This window comes from Balearica regulorum, chromosome 3 (genome assembly GCF_011004875.1).
Source record: "Balearica regulorum gibbericeps isolate bBalReg1 chromosome 3, bBalReg1.pri, whole genome shotgun sequence".
In the NCBI taxonomy this organism is placed as follows: Eukaryota; Metazoa; Chordata; class Aves; order Gruiformes; family Gruidae; genus Balearica; species Balearica regulorum.
Window position 1 is genome coordinate 118,162,042 of NC_046186.1, and position 22,920 is coordinate 118,184,961.

Genomic DNA, 22,920 nt, shown 5'->3' on the forward strand with positions numbered 1-22,920 from the left:
TATGAAAAACTGAAAATCTACTAATAGAAATAAAGATTTAAAACCATGGCCTAATGGATGCGGTGGCCTTATCATTCAAAATTCTTGGTCACATTTAAAAAACTAGCAAGCAAATCCCCAAACATGTTCTTTTCCCCACTATTCCTTTTCTCTACTTGTATGACTTTACAGACAAAATATAAGGAGGAGAGTCTGTCTCGCTCCTTTTTCCCTATCAGATGCTTTCCATCTTTTGAGGAGAGGTAGAACATCAAAGAGAAACTGCCCTTTGGATTTCTCAGGACACTATTTCTTCTGTCAACCTCCCAAAAGAAGAGGGGAAAACACTATATTCTTGGAGTATTATAGGAAAAGTGAGACCTATACCACCAAGATGGCTACTTTCCTGAGAAGAGACAAATAATACAATGGGTCAAAAAAATGGAGTAGTTACCCATTGAGATGGTCACTGAAAAGCATTATCAGAAGACACTGGCTTCATAGTCAGAAAAAAAGCACTCAAAGCAAAACCAAAATGTTGGGATCTTCAGTAAGACTGCAGATAGCAAAAAAAAAAAAAAAAAAATCCAAACCCAAAGCCTCACTGTGACCCTCACATTACAATCCATAAAACCCACACCTGATGGGGGATCTTATAGATACAGGATACACAAACAGGCCAAATGTCAGCAAAAAAGGAGAACTGAATGACAGGCAATCACCAATTATGCTGGGGCCGAATCTATCACTATTTCTGTCTTCCACTAGCCTTGCCACAACTTTAATCTGTGAAGATATCAAAAGCAAAAGCCAGTGCTCCAGCACGGGTTTGTGGCTTTTTTCTCTCCCTGCAGGATCAATCAATCAGTTAAGAGAGCACTTAAATCAACCCGCACAAGGCTTTGAACTCATAATCAGGTAAGTATGCGGGCTCTCTAGCATGTGTCTTTGGAACAAAAGGGCAAGATCTCACACCCCGTCACACTTATCTAGAAAAATGAGAAGCGAGTCAAGCAGTGATGCTGAATTAAACATTAAATCTTTTAAAATAAATAAGTTAATGGATGTTAATAATTATGTTATCTCAGTGAAATGCATTAAAATTTTCTATTAGTCTTTCTTGAAGGCTGTTCTGATGGACTGTATTTATTATAGATAGCATAACTCCTGTTTTGAATTACCAGTAGCGAACATTTTATAAATCATCCAGGCTTTTTCCTGACGTACCCCCACAGAAAATGCCAAAACCCATAGACCAGCACAGGCAATTAATGGTGTGATATCATAAGAGTATCAAAACCACTACGTCTGTGCACTGGTTCCTGTCCGTAAACCAACAACTCCACAGGAAAAATCCCAGCTTGAAACATTTAAATTAGATCATCTCTTCTTTTTGTTTCCTAACCTCCCTGTCATTTGGCCCCGTGACACTTTTAAATATTTATCACAAACTAAATGATCTGAGTGCCCAGCACAGTCTGCACAAGATAAACATTACTTTCTCCCTCTCAATTATGACTTCATCTCCTCTTGTCTCCTCTTGATGTGTTTATAGCTATTGTGTTTTTCTTTTTCCCCATCAGGAGAGCACCGAATAGGGAGCTAATATTGCTGAGATAGATGTGCACGCTTAACTTTACACCTGTGAGTTGCCCCAGTGAGTCCAAGCTTTGGGCTTATTTCTGATATGTCATGCATGATATTTTAGTATTACCTCTTAGAACAAGGGGACTTAGGAACTCCTGGCATCTCCCCTACCAGCAGAACAGCTGGTGCCAAGTACTTCATTACAAAGACTTTTGTAAACGAAAATCCAAACATTTACCTGTTTCTGTATTGTTTAACTGTGATTTTGGCAATTTCCAGACAAAGGAAAATAAGGCTTTATGAAATGTCCTCTCGGGACTGGATATTTCGAAACACAATTTACAATCTGTACCTTTATCCTCACTCAGCTCTGTTTCTTCCGATGATGATAGACTGGCTACAGCTGAAGGTTTCGTCTCATCTATAGGAACCAAGGAAATGAAAGAGAAGTTATTCATTAGATAGGAAACTGATGAAGCACTTTATTGGGGGCGAAAAAAAAAAAAGTGTTACACCTTGTTGAGGCAGGATACTAGACCTGAATTTGATTTTCTGGGCTTCCATCCATTCACATTGCATTCACTGGGCATTATTAGTCTGATTGTCTTCCCTAAGCCAGGAGTAAACTTACATTACAGTACTGCCAGATGAAGTCTATATTTCAATTTCTCATAATACAGAGAGAGGAACAGCTATCAGTTTCATGGGTAGGCTGGTGTTGCTATTTGCTTTGAGGTTCCTTTTTTCATTTAATCCATGTATTTTGAGAAAAAAACAATTAAGCCATTCTTAACTTTAATCACGTCCATGAAGCAATCCCATTGGAATCAAAATGATTACATGCAAATGGTTTCCTGAAAATGGAAGCTTTCACAAATCTTGCCTGAAATTTAATAAGTCCCTGAAAATCTGCGGCTTGGAGTTTTTTTTAATGGTAGAGCATGCAGGTAAAACTATTGTAGTTTATAGATAAAACTAGTACCTGAATTTAACAGATTTTTTTAATTTGCATTATTGCTTTTTCTTGGCAATTTTTATAGTTCTAAAACATTTATAAGCCTTTGTTTTCACTTCTAGCCTTTAATTTCTTTCAAAAGACTTGCCTCTGATGATTCTGACAATTTTTTTTCCCCTAATATAGTCGTCAAGTATTTTTAACTAGCTTGAAACAAGAGCTCTGAACCACCTGCCATCTTGTTTTTCCACATGTTAACTGTGAAGTTCACTGATGATAGGCTGGAGGCAGGACTTTAAAAAACCCACACAATAATAGCTGAAAAATTTCTAGGCCAGTCTTTGTACACTATAACTGGCTTTTTCACTACTGCATCATAAGAATATATAACTCTTAATGTAACGGACTGGGTAAGAATACAGTGTCTATTTTTTATCCTACATTTTCTTTCACAATATTCAAGTATATGATTTGTCTCAGAGGAAGGTTATGCCTTTTGGTTTAAAAAAATACAAATATGAACTTTAACATTTGATGAGATTGCTCCTTACAGCCATCATTCATAGTGATTAGAAATATTTTAGGCATACAACCGCGTATCTTAGAAAATCAGGTCATTTCCTACTGCCAAGAAAGGGCACAGAAGCAGCAATCTAAAAGTTCCTGATGATGTTTTGTCTCCACAACGAGTAGAGTGGAAAGCAGCAGCAACTCATTAGCTGAATGTAACTAACTCAAGGTAATTGTACACCTTTCTATTCTTGTCACTATGTGAACCTGTAGGGATAAATGTTAAGCCAAATAATTTCTTCCTGTAACACCGTGTGCCTGTGGCCGAGGAGGTGATTCATGGACTATGCGTAGGCATAACGCTATCTTTAGGCACGTACCTAAAACGTGTTCCTGAAATATGGCATTTTTTGGATCTGGGACCTTAGGTGTCTGGATCTTTTCTTTGACGCTCTTCATGAGAATAACAAAACATGACTACCAATACGAGATAGCTAAAGAATGTACATCATGGCTCTGATAAACCAGCTCTGACAGCTTGTAACGTAACAAGTCATAACGATGGTTTTGGGAAAAACACAATGCATTTAAGACACCTCCAGCGGCAAAGTAAAAATTTAGAGACGTACACGTTCCTTAATTCTCTTGGGAAAAATGAAATTTATCTCATTCAATTAAACTGTTTTGTGAATCAAAATACCAGGGAAATACGCACCCCATCAGAGCAAACATAGCTGACAAGCTACGGGCTATATGGGCTGTATTTGGCATCTGTAGACAGTAGTATAAACCAGGTTTAACAGGAACCTCTGCAGCTGAGGTAGGACCTCCTAGCAGTACTAGCTCTTAGGTGAGCTAGCAGCCAAGCAGTACTTGGTACAGTTAAAAGCTCAGTATTGCTGAGGCAAAGACATCCCCCTGCCTAGTCAGAGATTCAGAACAGAGTCTAGATTTAGAGCAACTCATTCCTCCCCGGTCCCTTTGCCTGTTTAAAATACGACTAGTGTAAAAGTGAAAAACCCAGGAAAGGAAACGTGGTTGTCCTCCAGCACTTACAAAATACCACTGCGTGCTTATCTTGGGGAGGATAAAGGGCCCTGGTCCAAAGTTTGCTGAGGTCCATGGGAATCTTTTTTATTCGGTAATACTGTGTGCCCATAGCTTCACCTCCCACTGCTTTATGTGCTGCCCGAGGACATAACGAAGAGGTGATAAAGAGGACGTGAAACATAGAAGGACTTCAAGCGCTTGCAGACAGCATCAGCTGTTAACACCTAGTTGTAGAAGACTGACCTTTGGAGTGCAGAGAGAAATGCTGCACTCCCAAAAACATAGTGCCCAATGCATAGGATAGAAAGAAGGACCCTCATCAAATTAATTCCTCATCTGGAAACAGCCACTATACAGTAAGCAAACAAGATAAGTCAAGAATCTAGGCCTTCTAATTTTTTAATTTTTTTTTCCCTGCATTTACTTGCTGGCCTTCCTCAGCTCAATCTTCCACATATTGAAAACAATCTTCGATTCTGATTACAAAAAAAAAAAAGAAGTTGTAAAGAAAACTATTTTGTGCTCTCTGGATTAAATACCTGTAGGCAACATCCTGCACTACAATGAGGGAAAAACCCAACAAACAAGAAGAGTATTGTGTTACGTGTAATACTACACTAAAAGAAATCCTTAAGAAATAAGGGAATTTACAGATACGTTGATTGTCACGCCAGCTCTTTTGCTAACTGATTAATTCTAGTTGTCTTTTGCACTCAACAGAGTTGAGTAGGATGAAAAATACAACCATAAGCAGAAAAAAAAATAGAAAATCTATTGCGAACACAGAGTGACATTGTATTTTAAAATATTGAACTCACTATAATTTATAAGCATGCCATCTGCAAAACCCACTACTCATGAACTCTAACATTCGTTTGCAGTATATGCAATGTCTTTCTGTATGGATTTAAATCTTCATAACCCCTGAGATTTGTGTAGACAATTTCTTAAAACTTGAAAATACCCTTTAAAATCTTCAGAAAAGCAGTTTTCTTCAAAGGAAGCCTGCTTCCTGCTTCTCCAAATTTCCGTTTCCCCCATTTCTACTCTATGCAGAGGGCTACTCCGTTGTAGACAGCGGGAAAATGATTTCTTTCTCGTTAGAGGATTAGCTAGGGGTAGCCCACCTTAAAGGGAGAATGTAGAGCTGGTAAGCTAAAGAGGGAAGTCTGCATTCCTGCAATGCAATACATTCATTCATAATGAATTGAGTGTCGGTCTCTAATGGGAGAATTGCTCAAGACTTGAGCTAATCTGGTGAAAACGTACAAACATTCTCTGTCAATAGCATTGACTAACGTTATTGTTCACCAAGGTGGATAAACCCCAAGAAAGTCCTTTAAAGATCTTCACACAAACCTGATTCTCTGCTCTGGGCCTCGGTTTCTTCGGTGTTTTGCTTCTCTGTGCCATTACCACCTATCAAGGAAAACACATAAAAATTATTTATGATATATCTTTTTATTGGTAACAGCAGCAGCAATATTAATTGTAACCAATTCAGCACAAACTGCTAATTTACAGCAAGGTGCCATGATAAAAGGGGAGAGATAGAAAGGTAAAGTGAAAAAACCTGCAAAAATAACCAGTTACATTTAAAACAGTCGTATTTTCACATCTCAGGCTGCGGAAGAGTGGTTAGATTAAAGATTTTACCTCAATAGGCACACTGGAAATATCTGTATACCAATAAAGGTATGTTTCCCTAAACACTGTTTGCAATAGATTAAATCATTGCTTGATCTTAGTCTACGTATTTTATAAAGATTGTCTTTGAGGATTATTTTCCTCCAGTAACATTTCCACAAGATCCTTGAAGTGGCTGTGTTTCTGACTTGCAGAACCTACTTTAATGCCTTTGGAAGGTAAGAATAGGAAAGAAGGAATTGCCCAAATTTCGTTTTAAAGCGAAAGGCACAACGCCACTTAGCATAAAGTATAAAAATGCATCACAAACGACAGCAAAGAAGAGAGCAAAATAAACCAAAGGAGGTTTGAATGCAAGCTAGGATTCAGTGCATTTTTCCCCTTTTTTACATTCACATTCATTCTCGATTTTCTCCACTACTTTGCAGTCGCATTCATTATCCCTTTTCTTCCCTCCAGCTCCCTTTTGGAAGGCAGGTACCAAACAGTGAATTGCCACCGAGAAAAATAATACCCCGGGGAACGGCTATGGACACGAGATCAAGCTTTCTTAAGCTTTGCTTGTCCCGATTAGAAATATCTCAGGAAGTCTGTATTTCCAACGATGGGGAAGGCTCTTTTAGCTTCCTAATAATACTAGCGGCTGCAGTGCAGCATGCTGGATCAGATGCGATGGCTACGCTCCCTCTTTTCCAGCGTGGCGAGATAGATGGCGAGAACAGCTGAGTACCAGCCTTAATGAGGCATTTGAAAAACTGACTGCTGAGCATATATACTAGGAGAAAAGAAATTCATTCCCGGGCCTGTAAATGGCTTGATAATGATACACATATTTTTTGCTGTGATCTTTCCTGGCTCCTGCGTTTTTCTGATTACAGCTTCTCTAAAGCAACACGGTTAAAGTTCCTCGCGCCTCCACCTTGCTTTTACTTAACACATGGAATCTGTTGAAGAGAACAGCAGTAGCCCAAATGCAATTAGGTGGATGGAAGAAAAACAGAGAAAGCGTGTATTTTTCAGAAGCCAACGTACATCTGGTGGTATGCTGCATTCAGTGAATACTTAAATGCTGAGGTATGACGCTCTCCCTCTTTCCAGCAGGCAATACATCCTGGCATCCAGCAGATGGGACTAGCGGAGAAGCATTTCCAGGCTGACCCTGCAGAGAGCTGCTCTCAGGAGGAGATGAGATGGAGCAGGACTTTGACACCCCACCTGAGAGGGGAGAGTTGGGCAGGGAGCGGCTGATGGCCATCTGCGGGGACTCGGGCCTCCTGCCTGCTTGCTAACTCTTTGTACCGATTTTAACCGGCCTTAATGGATGACTAGCTATAGTGACTTCTTAGTACATTAGTGAGTTCTAACCTGTAAAAAAACTGCATTACATGGATGACCAAAATGGCTTGATAAAACCAGCTGGGTTTTTTCCCCTCCCCTCCCCTTGAAATCAGAAAGTGCTCTTTTCAAATGAAATCAGCATTTTGCCTGTCCAGGAACAATAGGAGAACTGCATGCAAAATAGGAAGTTAGCTGTACTAAAAGATAAACTTTTCTCTCCTCCTCCCCCTTTTCTTTAAAAACATGGGCTCGGGACTTCGCAGCAAGCAATTAATAAAGAAAAAAAATACCCTTTGCATCACCAGGATGTGTTTCAAAGGGATAAAGTCATCTAGCTCAGGAGCTGTGGAAAGGAACAGTACGTTCATGGCAATCCTGTAACACAACAGTGCAGTGACACTTGAAAAATCTTTACCAATCTCTAGGTCAGATCCAAAGAGAATATTGCATCACCGTGAAACAAGCGGTGCCAGAGCATAAAGGATTTCATTATGGCCAAGTGCAACGTGTTTTGCTTTGCACAGAAGGACTTTACATTCAGAAAAAAGCAGGTCAGGCATAAATGGTAACTACCGATATATCAGTGAAAATCATCTCAGCAATTACCTCACTGCATTCACAACGTAAAACTACATTTCCAGGCGATATTTTTTCTACATCCATTGTAACAAATATGACTATAATCCTGAGTTATTTGGCTAAACCCAGGTATTTCAAGGATTCATTCATGTTTATTACCAAGGCACTACCATCTCTTGTTAAAGCCACTTACTCAGAGCAAATTTAAACTACAAAAGAAAGTTTAAATGGTCATCTGGTTCATCAGATGATCAGATAAAGCACATATTCATTAGTACGTTTTGTCAACCCGAAGTCTATTATTTCACTGGAGATTCACTGTTTAAAACTGGTATAACAGAACAATAATTACAGCACTATATACTGAATTCTCAACATTTTTCCCATCTAACACTTCGTTCTGTTCCCTTAGAAAGAAAAACGTAAAAGACTTTAAGCAGAAGCTTCACCTCTTGTACTCTGACCCAGTCCAACAGACTGACTGGATCATGACGTGAAAATTAATCGCAATCAGCATATTGAAAGTATGTGTCGTGCCTGCCAAGTGACTTTGATAGAATTAGAGAAAAGGAAACGCTAAAAAATTAAGAGTGGACAAGTGATCCTCAAGTAAGTGGCTCGCAGAAGGAAGGGTTAAGCTCTGCAGGATCTCTTCATCTCAGGGAAAAGGGAGGAAGAAGAGTACGAATACGCCAATAAGAAAGCAAACTACAGGGCGGAGAAGTGACTCAAAACGTCTGACAAACAGCTTCTTCCGTTGTAAAAACCCTTCTAATGAGCCTCTCAGCGAGTGTCTTCTCCTCATGAAGAGTCTTTCCGTAATTTTTGCTCTCCATTGGAGTTGGGTGCAGAGCAAATGGAAAGGCAAAGAGCTGGAAATATATTTTACAAGAGTATCAAGCCAGTTTTTCACCATATTTTTATTCACCCCTGGCTCTCCTTTTCTCCAGGCAGAAAAGCCAGACCCAGTGCATTTCCCTTGAGCCTTCCCCATGACATTATTAATAATAAAAATGTCTTTTCCACTAGATGGCTTCTACAGTATCTGCCATCCTTCTCTTTCCTCTACTGCAGCAACTGGCGATTGCATTTCCTTTAGGTGAAAGCTGTCCTCACAATATCCCCTTTTCTATTATGCTAGTAATTGAATAGCAATCTGTCACTCACTCCAAAGGAGATAGAAAAAGTGGTGAACGACATGTCGTGTCATTTTAGGCCAACAAATGTAAATGATTTTGAGCCACATCAAAAGGCAGATGGGAACATCTGTTTCTCTTCCTCGGCGTGGCAGTCAGTTGAAAAAACAGGAGTTTGAGAATTACAGTAGCACCGTACAAACAAAATAAGCACATCAGACACTAAAATACCTACTTCTGGCCATATATTTTGCTTTCCTTTGCCAAGCTGACTACTGTCTGATAGGCGCTTGCTCTCTCCTCTTGGCCTTTTTCTTTGGGATCAGCAAGAAAATCCACCCCCCACCCCCCAATGATATATACTCTCATTTATTTTTGGTAGAAAACAGGCTAAACAGCGATCAATCAGCACACTCAGCAAGCTGGCAAAGCAAGCGGCACTTCTAACTAAACTAGAAAACCGGATACTCTGTGAGTGCCTGCCCACTTTATGTTAAGGAGAGGTATTTAGCATGCACAGTGATATGCCAGCTGCAGTAGCAGCCCCAAAACGAAGCAGATGATATGATAAATAATAAGCCGGCAGTCAGATGGGAGAGAGCTGGGACAAGATCCCTGTGAAAGTCCAGAGGACAAACTCTCAGCAGCGGCACCAGAGCAGGTTTTACTATTCTTCCCATTTTCTCTGCGAGAGCCTGGAGGCACGTGGCTTTTTACATCTTTCACCGTTCTCGTGACAAACATGGCAAGTCAAAAATATTAATAGCCTGCTGGCCTCTTGGCTCTTCCCATTTCAGAGCTGAGTAAGTGCCAGCTTTGCTCATACACCTACTTCTCTTCAGCAGTACCTTTCTTCACAAGCAGTCAGCGACGTTCTTAGAGCTGAGGCTAAAGTCAGTGTCTCAAAAACTGGTGCAAAAAGACATCGCAAAACCTGGTGCAAAACCCCACGTTTTCCAGAAGAAAATAGAATCGCAGATAACATATTTTTAGTTAAAGGAAGAAACTCCGCACAACCAGTACAAACCAGTCGACCTCTACCTCTCCAACATAAATGTTGTTAATAATAAAATTGTTTTCACTACTGAGAAAGCATACTGTACCTACATTATCCATAGGGTATCAAGACAGTAAGGCTCCTTCAAACGACCTCCTCCTTGGAGTAGAAACAAAAGAGACAGAGGGCCAACGCCTCAGGCTCACATCCTGTTTGTCACTCTCACACACGCGTACGTATCACATCCCCGAGCATCGGGTTTGACCCTGTTATATCCCCGCGTGGCACTTGCCATGCAAGTCTGGGTGCATCCTCTAGTTCTCCGGGCAGCCAGCGACCGCGCGTCTCTCCCGTGGTCTGGCCTGCGAGTCGCTGGGCCACGCTTCTATGACAAATGAAAATGCAAACCAAGATCTGGCAGATAAGAGATGCCAGTTTTGAATTATCTTTTTTACAGCACAAAAATATTGCCATGGTAATCATACTAATGATGTGGAGGTCCTTCTAGGATAACAGGGAAACTAATTAATGAGAAAATTAAAAATATAGGCCTTGATCTTACAGCTGTTACATTCTGCACACATGAGTAGATATGCTGACTTCAGTGAAACTCCTTATATGCGAGAAGAAAGCCCATGTATATCCATATATACACACTCAAGATCATGAAGCCTGCAACCATTTTCAGGCTATTCCAGTGGCAAAATGATATCAGACATAAAACAAAAAGCACATACACACAAAGGCCATTATTGCAGAGCTACAAACGTATTAAAATGAATCATTAGGGTGGTGGCCTGAGGTTACTGAACATTTTCAGTTTGCATTTTAATTTCTTTTAATTAAATTATGATTTAGGTCAGTTTTAATCACTACTTGTATATAACCCCTTTGGGGTAAATTTTAAGAAGGGTTAGTAAAGAGTTATCTGCAGTAATTGTTTAATGGAGTTATGAGACTCCTTCCATCCGTGCTGCTTCAACAATTTACCTCACTGCAGACGCAGACCTGAACACGCTGCTGTCAATGCACCCAGCCTAGCGAAGTTGTCAGCGTAATAAATAACAGGTTTTCATTTTCAGGCAGCATTTTGTCAAGAATTGTCGAGGAGTGTGGGAAAAGAATGAGAAAACTGTAGCTCGTGGGGATTATCTCAGAGGTTAAAAATAACACTATTGTATTCACCTCTTTAATGTCCTGAGAAATATAGCAGGCTAATCTAAAGCCCCCTGCAGTCACCAGGACTGTTCCCCTCGCCTCACTCCTCCGTGGGCCACAAGGCACGTAACTCGGCTTCATTGTACCTTTCCTGGCTAGGCAAGAACCAGGGGACAAAGCGCGGGCCAACAGCTACAGCATCAAATTAGGTGCTTAGATGACACGAGCACCCAGATTTGTCCCGGCCCGCTCCATACGTAACATCGCTGGGAGTGTTGTGCTAGGTTGGTTTTTCACTGGGTGTAATTCTTCTGTTTGACATACAGCGTGACTCAGATTTTGCAATACAGGTGCCTGGCAAGAGACATCTAGAATTTCATTGCCAAAGATGCATCATCGCTACTTCTGACAATCTGCAATTGTGACTGTTCAAAACAAATGAAAGCAGACATCTCCTGGAAGCTTGAGCTCTCCAACATAACCAGAACACGGACATCGTACCCTAGACGTCATATGCAGCCCGTAGAGAGGACAAAGATACAATTGGCATTTTAATGCAAAAAATACACACACTGTGCTGCACAAGTATTATCACAGTATACAAAAGCGGACAGAAATTGCTCATGTGAGTTGATGCAAGTTGAAGAGCAGCCCTGACCCCTACCCTTATGGGCAGTCCTGTCTAAGAGATGGAGAAAGAAAGGGATCCCATACCTGAAGGTGCACAATACAATCACAAATTTTATCGTTACTATGCCAATTTACTATTCCTTCATACTTTCCTGGCATGCCTAAGAGACTAAGTAACTGCATGCTGCTAAGAACTGTGGCACAGCTTCTTTTCCAAGGCACAGGCAAAATAAAACATGAGACCAACTTTTTGCATACAGGTCATGAAATCACACAGTGTGGCAATGTAATAAAGTGAGGAAACGGACAGAGAAGCCATGCAGGAGATCACACTTGTTAAAAACTGCATAAAACATGAAGCAAAACATGTACTATTTTGCATTAATATTTCAGAATGGAGGGACTAGCCTTGTCTTCTATACCGGACCTGAACAAATGCGATGGTTTACTGTTATTCACATCATGGTTAGAAATGAGAAATGAATTCCTTGACAGATGAGTCCCCTGCAGGTACGCTGGTTTGTCACTCTGTATAATTCTTCTCTGACAACATTACATTAGTCACTTTAGTAACTTAGTATTTTGCACCTTAGCTCATCTCAGGAGAAAGAAAATCTACTCTGAAGCATCTAGTGTGAAAACAGGAATTACAACTGTTTGCCCAGTCCGGTTTGCACACACGTACAGTCGGCTGCTGAAAGAAACCCAAATGGGTAAATGGTCAAAGCAACAGGACTGCACATCACCTGCAGAGGCCAAAATGAGATGCGTTTCCAAAGTTGTCTTGTGTGGCCGCTGCACGGCAATTTAACGAAACAGTAGAAGCCACTTCAGCAATGAAAAGAATCTTCTAAGAAGGGTTTGCTCAGACAGCAAATACAAAATAAAAATACAGATAACGTCCTGTTTTTCCCCTGGCTAAGTGGAAAGTGATCACCCGATATTCTGAGAGCTGTAATCAGTCAAGACAGATGGTGGCCTTCAAAACAGAAATGAAAAAAGAAACTATCAACCAAAAAGGATAGGGGTTAATAGCATCACTTTAAATATAACCAATCTGCATTAAGGTGAAACATTTTACAGACATGTTTGATACACACGCTTCCCAGGGAATTTCTTCTGTAGTACTTTATCTTAATTTAAAATTGTATTTAAGGATTTGGTTTGGTGGCAAAAAAGAATACAGTAACTTCTAAGCTATCTTAATAAGAAGTAGCACTTTTAAGGCTGAATAAGAGAGTGTGTGTTTTTGAAGTATAATTATGTGTCTAGATGTTCATTTTTAGCAGATTATGAGTGGAGCAGAAATTTATTGAAGAATATTACTGCCCTGTGGGATGCAAAGAAGAAATGTAGCTACAATTTCTCGAATGATAAAAGAATTGCTTGTTATAAACCGAGGAACATTTTAAAACTAATCGGAAGTCGAATCTCATTAACATTAATCCATACCTTAAAGAGAGAGACAATCAGGTCTGCATAGTATTAGAAGGCCCTTAGAAAAGACGCCTTGAACGTGGCCGTGCAATGGTACCCCGCAGCTGCAGCAGTACGCACCCCCGGGGCCAGGGAGGCCTAAGCCCACCTCAGAGGAGAGCAGCACAAGCCAAGCACCGTTGACTTTTGTGGATGCGTCCGCTAACTCCCTCTCTATGAAGCTAGGGAGCGAGCAGCAAAGCTGCAGAAATTGTGGTCTATAAAGGAGAACCTGGAAGGGGAAGCCTTACGTTAATCTCACAATTAAAGGACTAAGCCATCAAATGAGTTTTATTTTCTACTCCCAAGACTATGCACTTTTTATCATTGGACAAAAACTTTTTGGGAGAAGGGATGAGGAGCCAGGCTGTCTCCCTCTCAGTGAGCATCCTACCTCTTCACCATGACCTGCTGAACCAATGAGTTGTTGAGATAAGATGCAATTTCATTTCGCCTCATTTCTACTGTGTGCTCAAATCACTGGACTGACCTCTCTCATGGACAGAGCATCCACTGAGCAAGGCAGGAGTCTGCTGGTGAGCCTCGGACTCCTGACACTGCCGAGCAATGTTTCAGACGTTTGATGTGGCTCTTGAAAGCCAACGGGTCGATAGTGTAATGACCCCATCAGGCAAAGGAACCAACTCTACCAACTATCTTAGAGGTGATTTGTGTTCATTTTGACCTTCCTGGCTTGGCTTATCCATCAAACTGTTCTCCTTCCCACCAAGCGAACAGAAAGCAGACAAAGTTCATCCCGGATGAGCAATTCCAACAGACCACATAGTTCTCCTCGCACATAGACTGAGCCTCAGCTAAGATGATCACGTGAGGACAACAGCCTATCAATCTATCAGGTAGAATCTAGTCGTTCATTTTGGGAGAAGCTTATGAGATAAGCTGGAGCAAGACAACTTCCATAGCTCCAGTTCTTTCTTCACACCCCTCGAGGGAGGGCAAAGAGGATCCTGACCTCAGGAGACACAGGAATGGCTTTTGCTGCATGGATTGATTATCTTTCTCCTGGAGGAGGAGAAAGATCAGGCATTTATGCTGCTGTTATTAGATGTATTAGTTGTCTTTGATACAATATTGATCACCTGCAGGCTGGACGGAGCAGCTCTTGGGCAGGCTCCGTTTTCTATCTCGTTGAGAAATCCTGTAAGGAAGGAAAGGGCAAACAGTTTTGTTTCTCCCAGTATCAAGAAAAATTTATTGCACACACCTCGCCATTCAGTACATATAGGAGGACATTTGGGGAGGCAGCTAAGAGAAATAAGGAACATTTTACATTTTTGTTTTGTTAGACTTTTGTAAAAATTGTTTGGTTTTGCTTGGTGACAATCAGTAGGATGAGAACAGGTCACCTGTGGCATTTGTGCTAACTCGTGGCTGCTATGCTGTGACAAGTATTGCCATTTTGTCTACGTAATTACTTTACGATTGTGTTATGAAGCTACTGAATTAAGATGTGCTAAGTTTTGTTTAGCGCCGAATACATTTTTCTCGCCGAAGACTTTACGATCACTCAATCACTGAGTGCACCTGACCGAGGGGAAAGGCAAAATTATCACTGGCTGATTTTACTCTCCCAGGACCCGGGGGGGGGGGGGGGGGGAGAGAGAAGGCAAAAAAAAAAAAAAAAAAGAAAATTACACTGCATGTTTGCACATGTCAAACCTGAAATACTGCAGGGAACCTGGGAGTAAAGAATGTTTCTCCATGTATCCAGTCTATCCATTTCCCCAGACAATAACCTGCGCTACAATGAAAAACTACTGAGTACAACCATTGACAGGAGAATCTGCTATGCAGTTCACACTTGCTTTTCTCTATCAATGGTCTGAAGGCAGAGAACAATATATCTAATAGCATAATAACAGCCACTGTTAATACTTTAGAGGTTCAGTATAAAATTGCTTTCATTAGCATGTCAAGTGTTTATTTTAGCTTACTGCAAAACAAGCTCCTTACATACAGCCACTTATTTGACTTTTCTTGATTGCAGAGAGGGTAATAATGAAGGAGCCTACTTTCCGTGATCTTCTGTGGAGATTTTTACATGCACTGAAAAGATATTGCTCCATTACCTCTAGCCAATGAACCAGCTTGGCATGCTGGAGAAAAATATTACGGCAGAAATATTACTGAACTCAGTGGAATAGTTTTTACAGACTGCCACGAGGGCATGCATGAGGCTGTTAAAACAGCAAGTTGTATTCCCATCTTCGGTCTAAAAGGACCCTGACAACTAAGCAGAGAAAAAAATGTCTGGTTCTTCCTGTGCCTCAGTGTATATTTGTTAAATATTTTATATCTGGTCCTGTCACCAAGAGAAAAATAATATCTTATGTTAAATATCTTTGAACTTGCTTTTATTGCTAAAAGCTATGGGTTGGTTTGGGGTTTCTTTGTTTGTTGCTTTTTGCATTTATTTTTTTTTAAACTTGGGGCATCTAAAGCACGTGAACTATCCCAAAGTTAAGACACACTGAACACAAAGCACTTCAGTTTTACCATGAGGAAAATTCAAGAAAGTTGACCTCAGGCAGAGTTTGGCTTTATTGTGTTTTATTTGAGACTGTTTATACGTATTAACTACTCAGAAGTTCTTTTAAAAAGAAAAAAAAAAAAAGACAAAAAAAGAAAAAGGCAGCATTTTGGAAGTGAAAACAAACTCCTACCTCAATTAAATTACTCAGACATGTAGTTCTGGTTCATGTCACATATTCACAGCTTTCATAATCTTCAAGGCTCCCCATTAAAAGTTCTTTTAATTAGTCAAACCCAACAGCTAATAATTAGAACAGTAGAAACTAAATCCTGTTCTCAGACAAATGCGTGCAAATCCCATTTACTTCAATGGAACTGGCTCACAGGTGTGTTACATTAGACTCTAGTCACTCGGCAGCTTTGTAGGAATTCAGTGTCTGGAGCCTAACGGCTTGACTCCTCTTCAAAACAGAGGCACAGGTAACGCTACAGATTCAGGTCTCTTCCCCAGTCCCCCTCAGCAAACACTTTAACTACCCCCTTTTTCCCCCATCACAACAACCCTCCAGTCTAAATTTAGATTTTCAACCCTAAACATTACAGGCCTGATTCCTGCCTAAGGAGAAGAGGACTCCGTCACCAGCTAGATTAAATTCTGCAGCAGTGATTATGTGTTACAGACCTCAATTCTGCATCAGCAAAATCTACTGTACGGCATCAAATTCAAGGAGTTCAGGCATTTTACAGCTCGAGGGTAATGCAATCATTCTATTGCCATGCTATTTACTTCACCCTTCCAATGCATTTGTTTGTGCTCCACAAAGTGAACTGTAGGTCACCAGGAAACATTGACAGGCATAGTAAACTAGGAAACCGTATCTAGTAAGGCACAGAAACAGTGGAACAACATCAGTTATTTTTCCAATGGAAGGAAAACCTTACAGTTTTGCAACACTTTCCCCCCCCCCCTTTTTTTTTTTAAAGACACTGATACAATGAAAGCTTTTAGCCACACTCCATATAAAAATATATCATGAAAACTATTGTTTCGCCTATTTAGGAATATGGAAAATGACACCACAATCCCACACGCCATTTAGCCTGCATACAAATTGACATGTGGTTTGTCATCACTGAATTCTCTAATCCAAACATAAAATTGGTATTTTATTTTCAGCTGGGTTTACTGCAGCATGAGAGGAAAGAGGACCAGTTGGGATGGGATTTCTTGGGTCCCCCACACCTTCTAGGCGATGACAGCTACTGCTTTAAGTACTTGCCATTAACAACCAGTCACAATGTTAGTGACAGGATGTTACTAGCAGTTACTTAAAGTGATAGATGTTAACATTTTTCTGCTCTTTATGACTCACACTATACCCCAGTCAGAATATTTTAGGAGCTGAATGCACAGCGCTAGGTCAAAGTGGTGAAGACCGCGGAGCCACTGGTTGAGGTGCAGAATGAGATGTGTCATTTGAGGAACATTAGGTCAAAGAGAATCCATGATAAGGAACTGTGATGGATTAAAGATTAAGGTTCATCCTTTTAACTATTTCACATAAGGGGAATTCTCCAGCATTGGGGCATTTTGCTCTTCCATACATATGAGAGCAACGTGAAACTCTGCGCTCTGAAAATAAGTCTTTGATGTTAACATCTTTTAACAACTCTCCCAATGAGATACTGATTAAGAAAAGATATGTTGATCCAATTTTAGAACAACGTAGACCACATTTACCTCTGTACACATGGACGAGCTGCCCTGTGAAGACTCAAGTGCGGGAAAGCAGTCTTACAGGAACAACACTATAGGCATAATTTCAAGCACCTGTGAGTTCTGACCACGGACAGATCTAATGCACAGCACAAGGTCTCGAGCCACAAACAGTATAACTGGAGTGGAAGGGGACACAGCAAAAATTTCTTGTAGGAAACAAAAGCAAGAATTTTATTGCTCCGTGTTTTGCAGCAGGAAGCTGATTTACCTGACCAACTTAACCAACCAGACAATGACCCAAGCCCTGCACAACATGCATTACATTTTTTATTATTAATTACATAGAGGCAGAACAGGTTAGAGATAAAACGGCAACAATTTCTCATTTTATATCAGCAACAACCAGTAGCTCATCACATAAAAATAGCATTTGTAATTCTGAATCTACCTTGAGATGAAATACACTTCAGAAGAATTACAATCTCAGGATCTAGGCCAAAAAGAACTTTCCAAGTGTGTGCAAACAACAGTCTTAAATGAAAGTTTTCCAGTTCTTTCCCAGGAATTCAGAGTAAACCTTTCCCCACAAAATGCAAAATTGATTAATAGCTCTGAAAAGCTGTCAGACCACCTACCTTCAGCATCATCTTGCAGGTCCTCAGGCTGCTCCGCTTTGCTCTTTGTGGGAGATGAAGGCTGGCCTTTTTGTTCCAATCCTTTAAACATAAAAAATAAATACATACATATATTACCTTGAAATTGTTTTATCATATCAAATATTACTGTGCGTGATACCATAACTGTGAGTACATTTTATCTATCTTTCTATTATTAAAATTAATTACTGCGTCACCTGTTACAAAAGTCTTAATAGGTATCTTTCAGCTTGGACTGGACTTTCCCTAGCTTTCATGCGACAGCAGTGAAGAAAGCTCATACTAAAATAACGTACTTCCTCGCAAGTTCTTAATCTCTTCAGAAATAAAAAAAAAAAACATGTCTTAATTTTCAGTTTTTAACATAATATATATTATACTGCATTATGGAATTGTGGAGAAATAATCTGAATGAAATGATTTCTCCCCCTCAGCTCAATTCTCCATTCAATGTTATAACATAGTAACAAATGAATATTGACTGAAATTAGTAATGAAATGAAAGGTAGGGAAGCAAGTTTGATAGTGAAGTAAAGTTAAGGAAATGAAAGCTTTACAAGATAGAAATGTTCTGGCTGAAAAAATCCATTTCAATCTGTTAACCAGAAAGCAACAGGAAGACAGAGGAAAAGGAAAACCTCCCAAGTAAAAACAGTAACTGAGGCCAGTTTAAGATCTCCCCTATTTGTAGGGACTGAAGTTCGCAGTGTTTAATATCAGTTGGTTAAACTTTAAAAATCATGACCTTTTTCTACAACATTTTCAAAACATCCTATCATCTTAACATAAAGGATGAAATTACTGTTTGTTTGCTATGGTAGACCTCGAGGTGCAAACTGGTAGCACAGAAAGCTTATTAAGTATTAAAGTAAGTAAAGTAAAAAAGGGAGACCAAGCTGGAAATTAGTCATAAAGGTATTTGTAAATTAAGACAGTTAATGAAAGCAGGTTTATTAATTAAAACATCCTTCAAACATTGTTGCTTAACCATGAGAGCAGAGAATGGCAGACAATTACAACTCAATTCATTGCACCTATTGAATCTGTCGAAATGCGACGGGAAATGACTTTCTGTCATTTGACTTTCCATCACACCTCCCAATTCTCAGTGGCCAGCTGAGCAGAAGCCTGAATTAAACATACTTTTGTGGTGCTGGAAAGAAACCTTGACCACTTGTAGCCAGGAAATTTAGGAAAACGTATGACCTTGCTTGATTTACCCCTATTGCCGTGCTGTGAGAAAATAAGAATCATGGTATTACCTCAGACTAATTAGCTAATTAGGAACTGTGATAAAAGCTACCTACATGTGTATTATAAATTGCTTAAGTGTTCTGAAAACTCCAGTCTCTTCTGCTGTCATACATACCCCGCACAAACATCTACTCTGTATGTAACTGGATTCTTAAACAGCTCTCAGCAATCAGATGCCCAGTTCTCACAAAGGACTCGGCTCTGCTAAGAGCTGTAGGTACTATCCTTTTATCTTCTACCCTTGCACAACTATATATATCTAGAACCAAAATGCTGAAAGTTTCCAAACAGGAGGTATGAAAGAAGTAAGAGAGGACGTGGAAAGGGAACTTGCAGGGTCAAGGGGAATATTGCGTTCATTCAAGAGAAAAAAAAAAATGGAGTGAATTCTTGGCTTTGCATGGAGCCCAGGAAACTCAGAAACGTTCTCTCTCTGTGCTTTTGGGAAACTGGTTATTCTACTGTACTTACATCCAAAAAAAAGAAGAGGCACGGATTGGGAAGCTGGCAGGAATTTACGTGAAGCAACAGCTCAAAATGTCAACAAAAGTTCCAAAATGGAGATCTGTGAGTAATTGAATTCCATCTCACTTGCTTAATTTTAAGGAATGAGCATTACCCAAAAAAGCCAAACTCAATATTGTTCTTAAAAATTTCTTCTACACCACAATTTCTGTTTCATTATAGAATTCCATATAGTTCAGAGCATGAAGGACCCTTAGCGATCAGTAAATAAAGCGAGTTACTGCAAAGCAGAACATGCTTTGAGGTTTGGCTTGGTATCAAGAGGTAGACCTTTCCTGACAGCACTTCACACAGGACATGTCATGTGTCATGTCATCACATTTGCTCATCTGAATTTGAAATTCAAATACAATATTTTGAGGAAAACAAGAGTTTTCAAGTGCTAAGATGAATTTATTTCTGGAATGGTGAGAATGTAGGAGTAGCTACTAGAAATACTGTGGGGAAAAATAAAGGCAAAACCTGCCAAATAAAGACACACTTTGTCAACCCTTTAAAGGGGTTACTCAGGAGCAACGGTGATAGAGTTCAACAAGAACTTCAATACAAAAGAGAGATCCTGAAAATAACCAGGCTTTTAAAGATTGATTCCTGCCAACGCTCTCCCATTCTTTTAAAAAATATCTTGAATATTTATAGTGGACTATATTGATGCACGGCTTCTTTGGTTCCAATGCCACTCTGAACTACCTGCTACGTTCCCATTTTTGGTTGACAACGATTCACATCAGGGGACCGAATCAATAGGAGTGTTTCAATCAACACTCACCCCTCTAGTGATGAATTTTATCATCTAACCAATCTGTGAGGCTTCCTCCAGTCCCACAAGTCAAATGTCAATCAACTTTAAGTGCAAGTGTCCAGCCAGGTCTTTCAGGAGTATCTGAATACATTAGATAATATAACCAACATCCAACTTGACAGCACGAAGACAGAGAGGGAGAAGGCTTACATTCAGAGAAGTCAGAACTGTTACTATCTCAAAAGAAATGATCTTTCTGCACTCTATAAAGAACCTTAAAATGCTCACAAAAGGATGTAGAGGCACTGTCCCAGGAGAACAAGATTTCAGTCACAATTTCACTGCTTTTTAGCAGATTTCCCTCATTTCAGAGACAGAAAAGGATTTGTGCAGGCTTCAAAATAATGACTTTTTATTACGGTCAAAATACAACTCTTCACCCTTTCTCCTCTCTGACAGTGTATATCTCTTTCAGAACAGTTCGCCAAATATTACAGAAGTTTTGCCTGCAAATTTCTGTTTAAAAACAACACACCTAGACAGGTGTCTGAACTGATCGCATTAAAGGCTTTTCTAATCGTGATCATCTGTGCAAAAAGGTTTCTGAGCTCTAACACTGGGAGAAATGATTCTTCTTTATAGGCTAATTCAGAGGGTCAACAAGCCACTTAAATCTCACAGTGTGTCTGCCAGCAAGCTATTCCCCAAATCCCTCACAACTTCCAAACCTCCCTGGTTACAAGTGACTGCTATTTTCATCTCAGGAAAAAAAAGAGAAAGCCTCCCTCCAAAAAAAAGTGTATATAAAAGTATAAGCGGGTAAAAAAAGTATAAGAGTGCACACAGTGTGGAATGTACAAAGAAATTCTGTATTTGTACAGCACAGTTTATAATAGGGCTTCCCTTGTTAGTGTGAACGAGATTCTTCATCCCGCCATCCTAGCTGGCTGTGGCTTCTGAAGTAACGAATAGGTGATTAATTAGGATGCTCAGGATAAAAATGGGATAACCAGCAGGGCATTAATTATGAACAACTATTAGATAGGAAATCAGAGACAGCAGTGTGGCAACATTCACACAGGTGAGGTCAAAAGGTTTTGGTACCTGGTGGAGACTAGAGCCGGACAGGCTGAAGGAGAATATAGACTCAGAAATGAAACTCTTTTCTGTGTGCCCGGTGGTAGGTTTTGTTTTGGTTTTGTTGTTGTTGTGGTGGGTTTTTTTTAAATGGTAAGAGAATTAACTAATGTCAGTGTATAATAATGCAATACTACTGTGTAGGAATCTGGACCGTGCTTCTATAATTTCCATGTGCAATCACTGCAATTGCGTACACAATTATGGCAGTATTAGGGCTTATTTTGCATGCTTCTGTGCATAGAGATGTGAATCTATGGGTATAAAAGCAAAGTCCTTCAGAAGTTAAAGTTTAGAATATTCTTCCCTTAATGGAGCTTAAAACATTAAGCATCATGACAGCGTAGTGTTAAATCACCGAAGTTAACGGTAGACAAGACTATTAGGTCATCTGGTCCTTCCCTTTGCTTACGTAGGAAATCATTCATAAAGGAAAGCCGAGGTGCAGAACTGCACAGGTCCATACCTGCTATTACTATATCCGCCCTTTTGCCTCAAGCCATTCCAACAGCAAACTGTATGACATACGATAACATCAAAATGCTTTGAATTAAATGGTGCCATTAAGTCAGCAGCTGCTACAAGATACAGTATCCAGAATAACAAACTGATAGGTTAAAATCCCACGAGTCAAATGCCGTTAAAAAGAGTGATCTTGAGTGTGTATATTCAATAAGACTAGGTTATTTTGGTTTTTAAATGTTTTTCTTATTCTAGTAAATCCAATATATGCAGTGATGTTATGTGATTAACTCGCTAAAGTGATCATTCATGCTTGTTGATTTTATAGTATTAATGTAGATATTAATGGAGATTATCTGGCAGATGTAATTAAGGTATTTCCTTATTTATTTTGAAGAAAAATCATAGAAAGAAAGGCCTTTCTTCATGTAACGAGATATTTGCACTTCAGGGTGGCAGAAACACAAGACAGATTACTTTCATAAAGCATCCATCACTCAATAATATGCATATTTGGTCATCTGTTATTCCTTACTCCCAGCTAATTCTCTAGCTGTTCCCAAGACCTAATCTGGCGTGAACTGAAGTCAACAGACATATTCCCACTGACTTCAGCTGACACCACACCCCACGGGATCAGGTTTTTTTCTTCTAATTGTTGCCACTAGGTTTAAATCAGGACTGATTCTGTAACCTCCACCTTGTTCTACTACATTCTTCAAATGAAAATTGGTACAGATACAATCTCATTTGCGTCCCTCTACTTCTCCATGTTTTTTCATGGTTTGATATTGTCCCACAGAAATACCTAGCCAAGAGGAAGTTGGAGGCACAGGAATTTAGTTGAAATTTAGACTATTTGAATCTCTGCCAAAGGTCCTACACACGT

The 22,920-nt window shown here is 39.8% G+C and overlaps 1 protein-coding gene across 1 annotated transcript in view; it reads right to left on the reverse strand.

Annotated features, from left to right (window-relative positions):
- The window catches only part of MACROD2 (mono-ADP ribosylhydrolase 2), an 889,996-nt gene that overhangs the window by 46,755 nt on the left and 820,321 nt on the right, over positions 1-22,920 (reverse strand). The window contains exons 11-14 of the mRNA XM_075749758.1: positions 17,891-17,971; positions 5,441-5,500; positions 2,105-2,176; positions 1,919-1,987 (exon numbers count right to left, since the gene is read on the reverse strand). Of these exons, the coding sequence (XP_075605873.1) occupies positions 1,919-1,987; positions 2,105-2,176; positions 5,441-5,500; positions 17,891-17,971 (282 nt within the window). The remainder of the gene's footprint in view (positions 1-1,918; positions 1,988-2,104; positions 2,177-5,440; positions 5,501-17,890; positions 17,972-22,920) is intronic.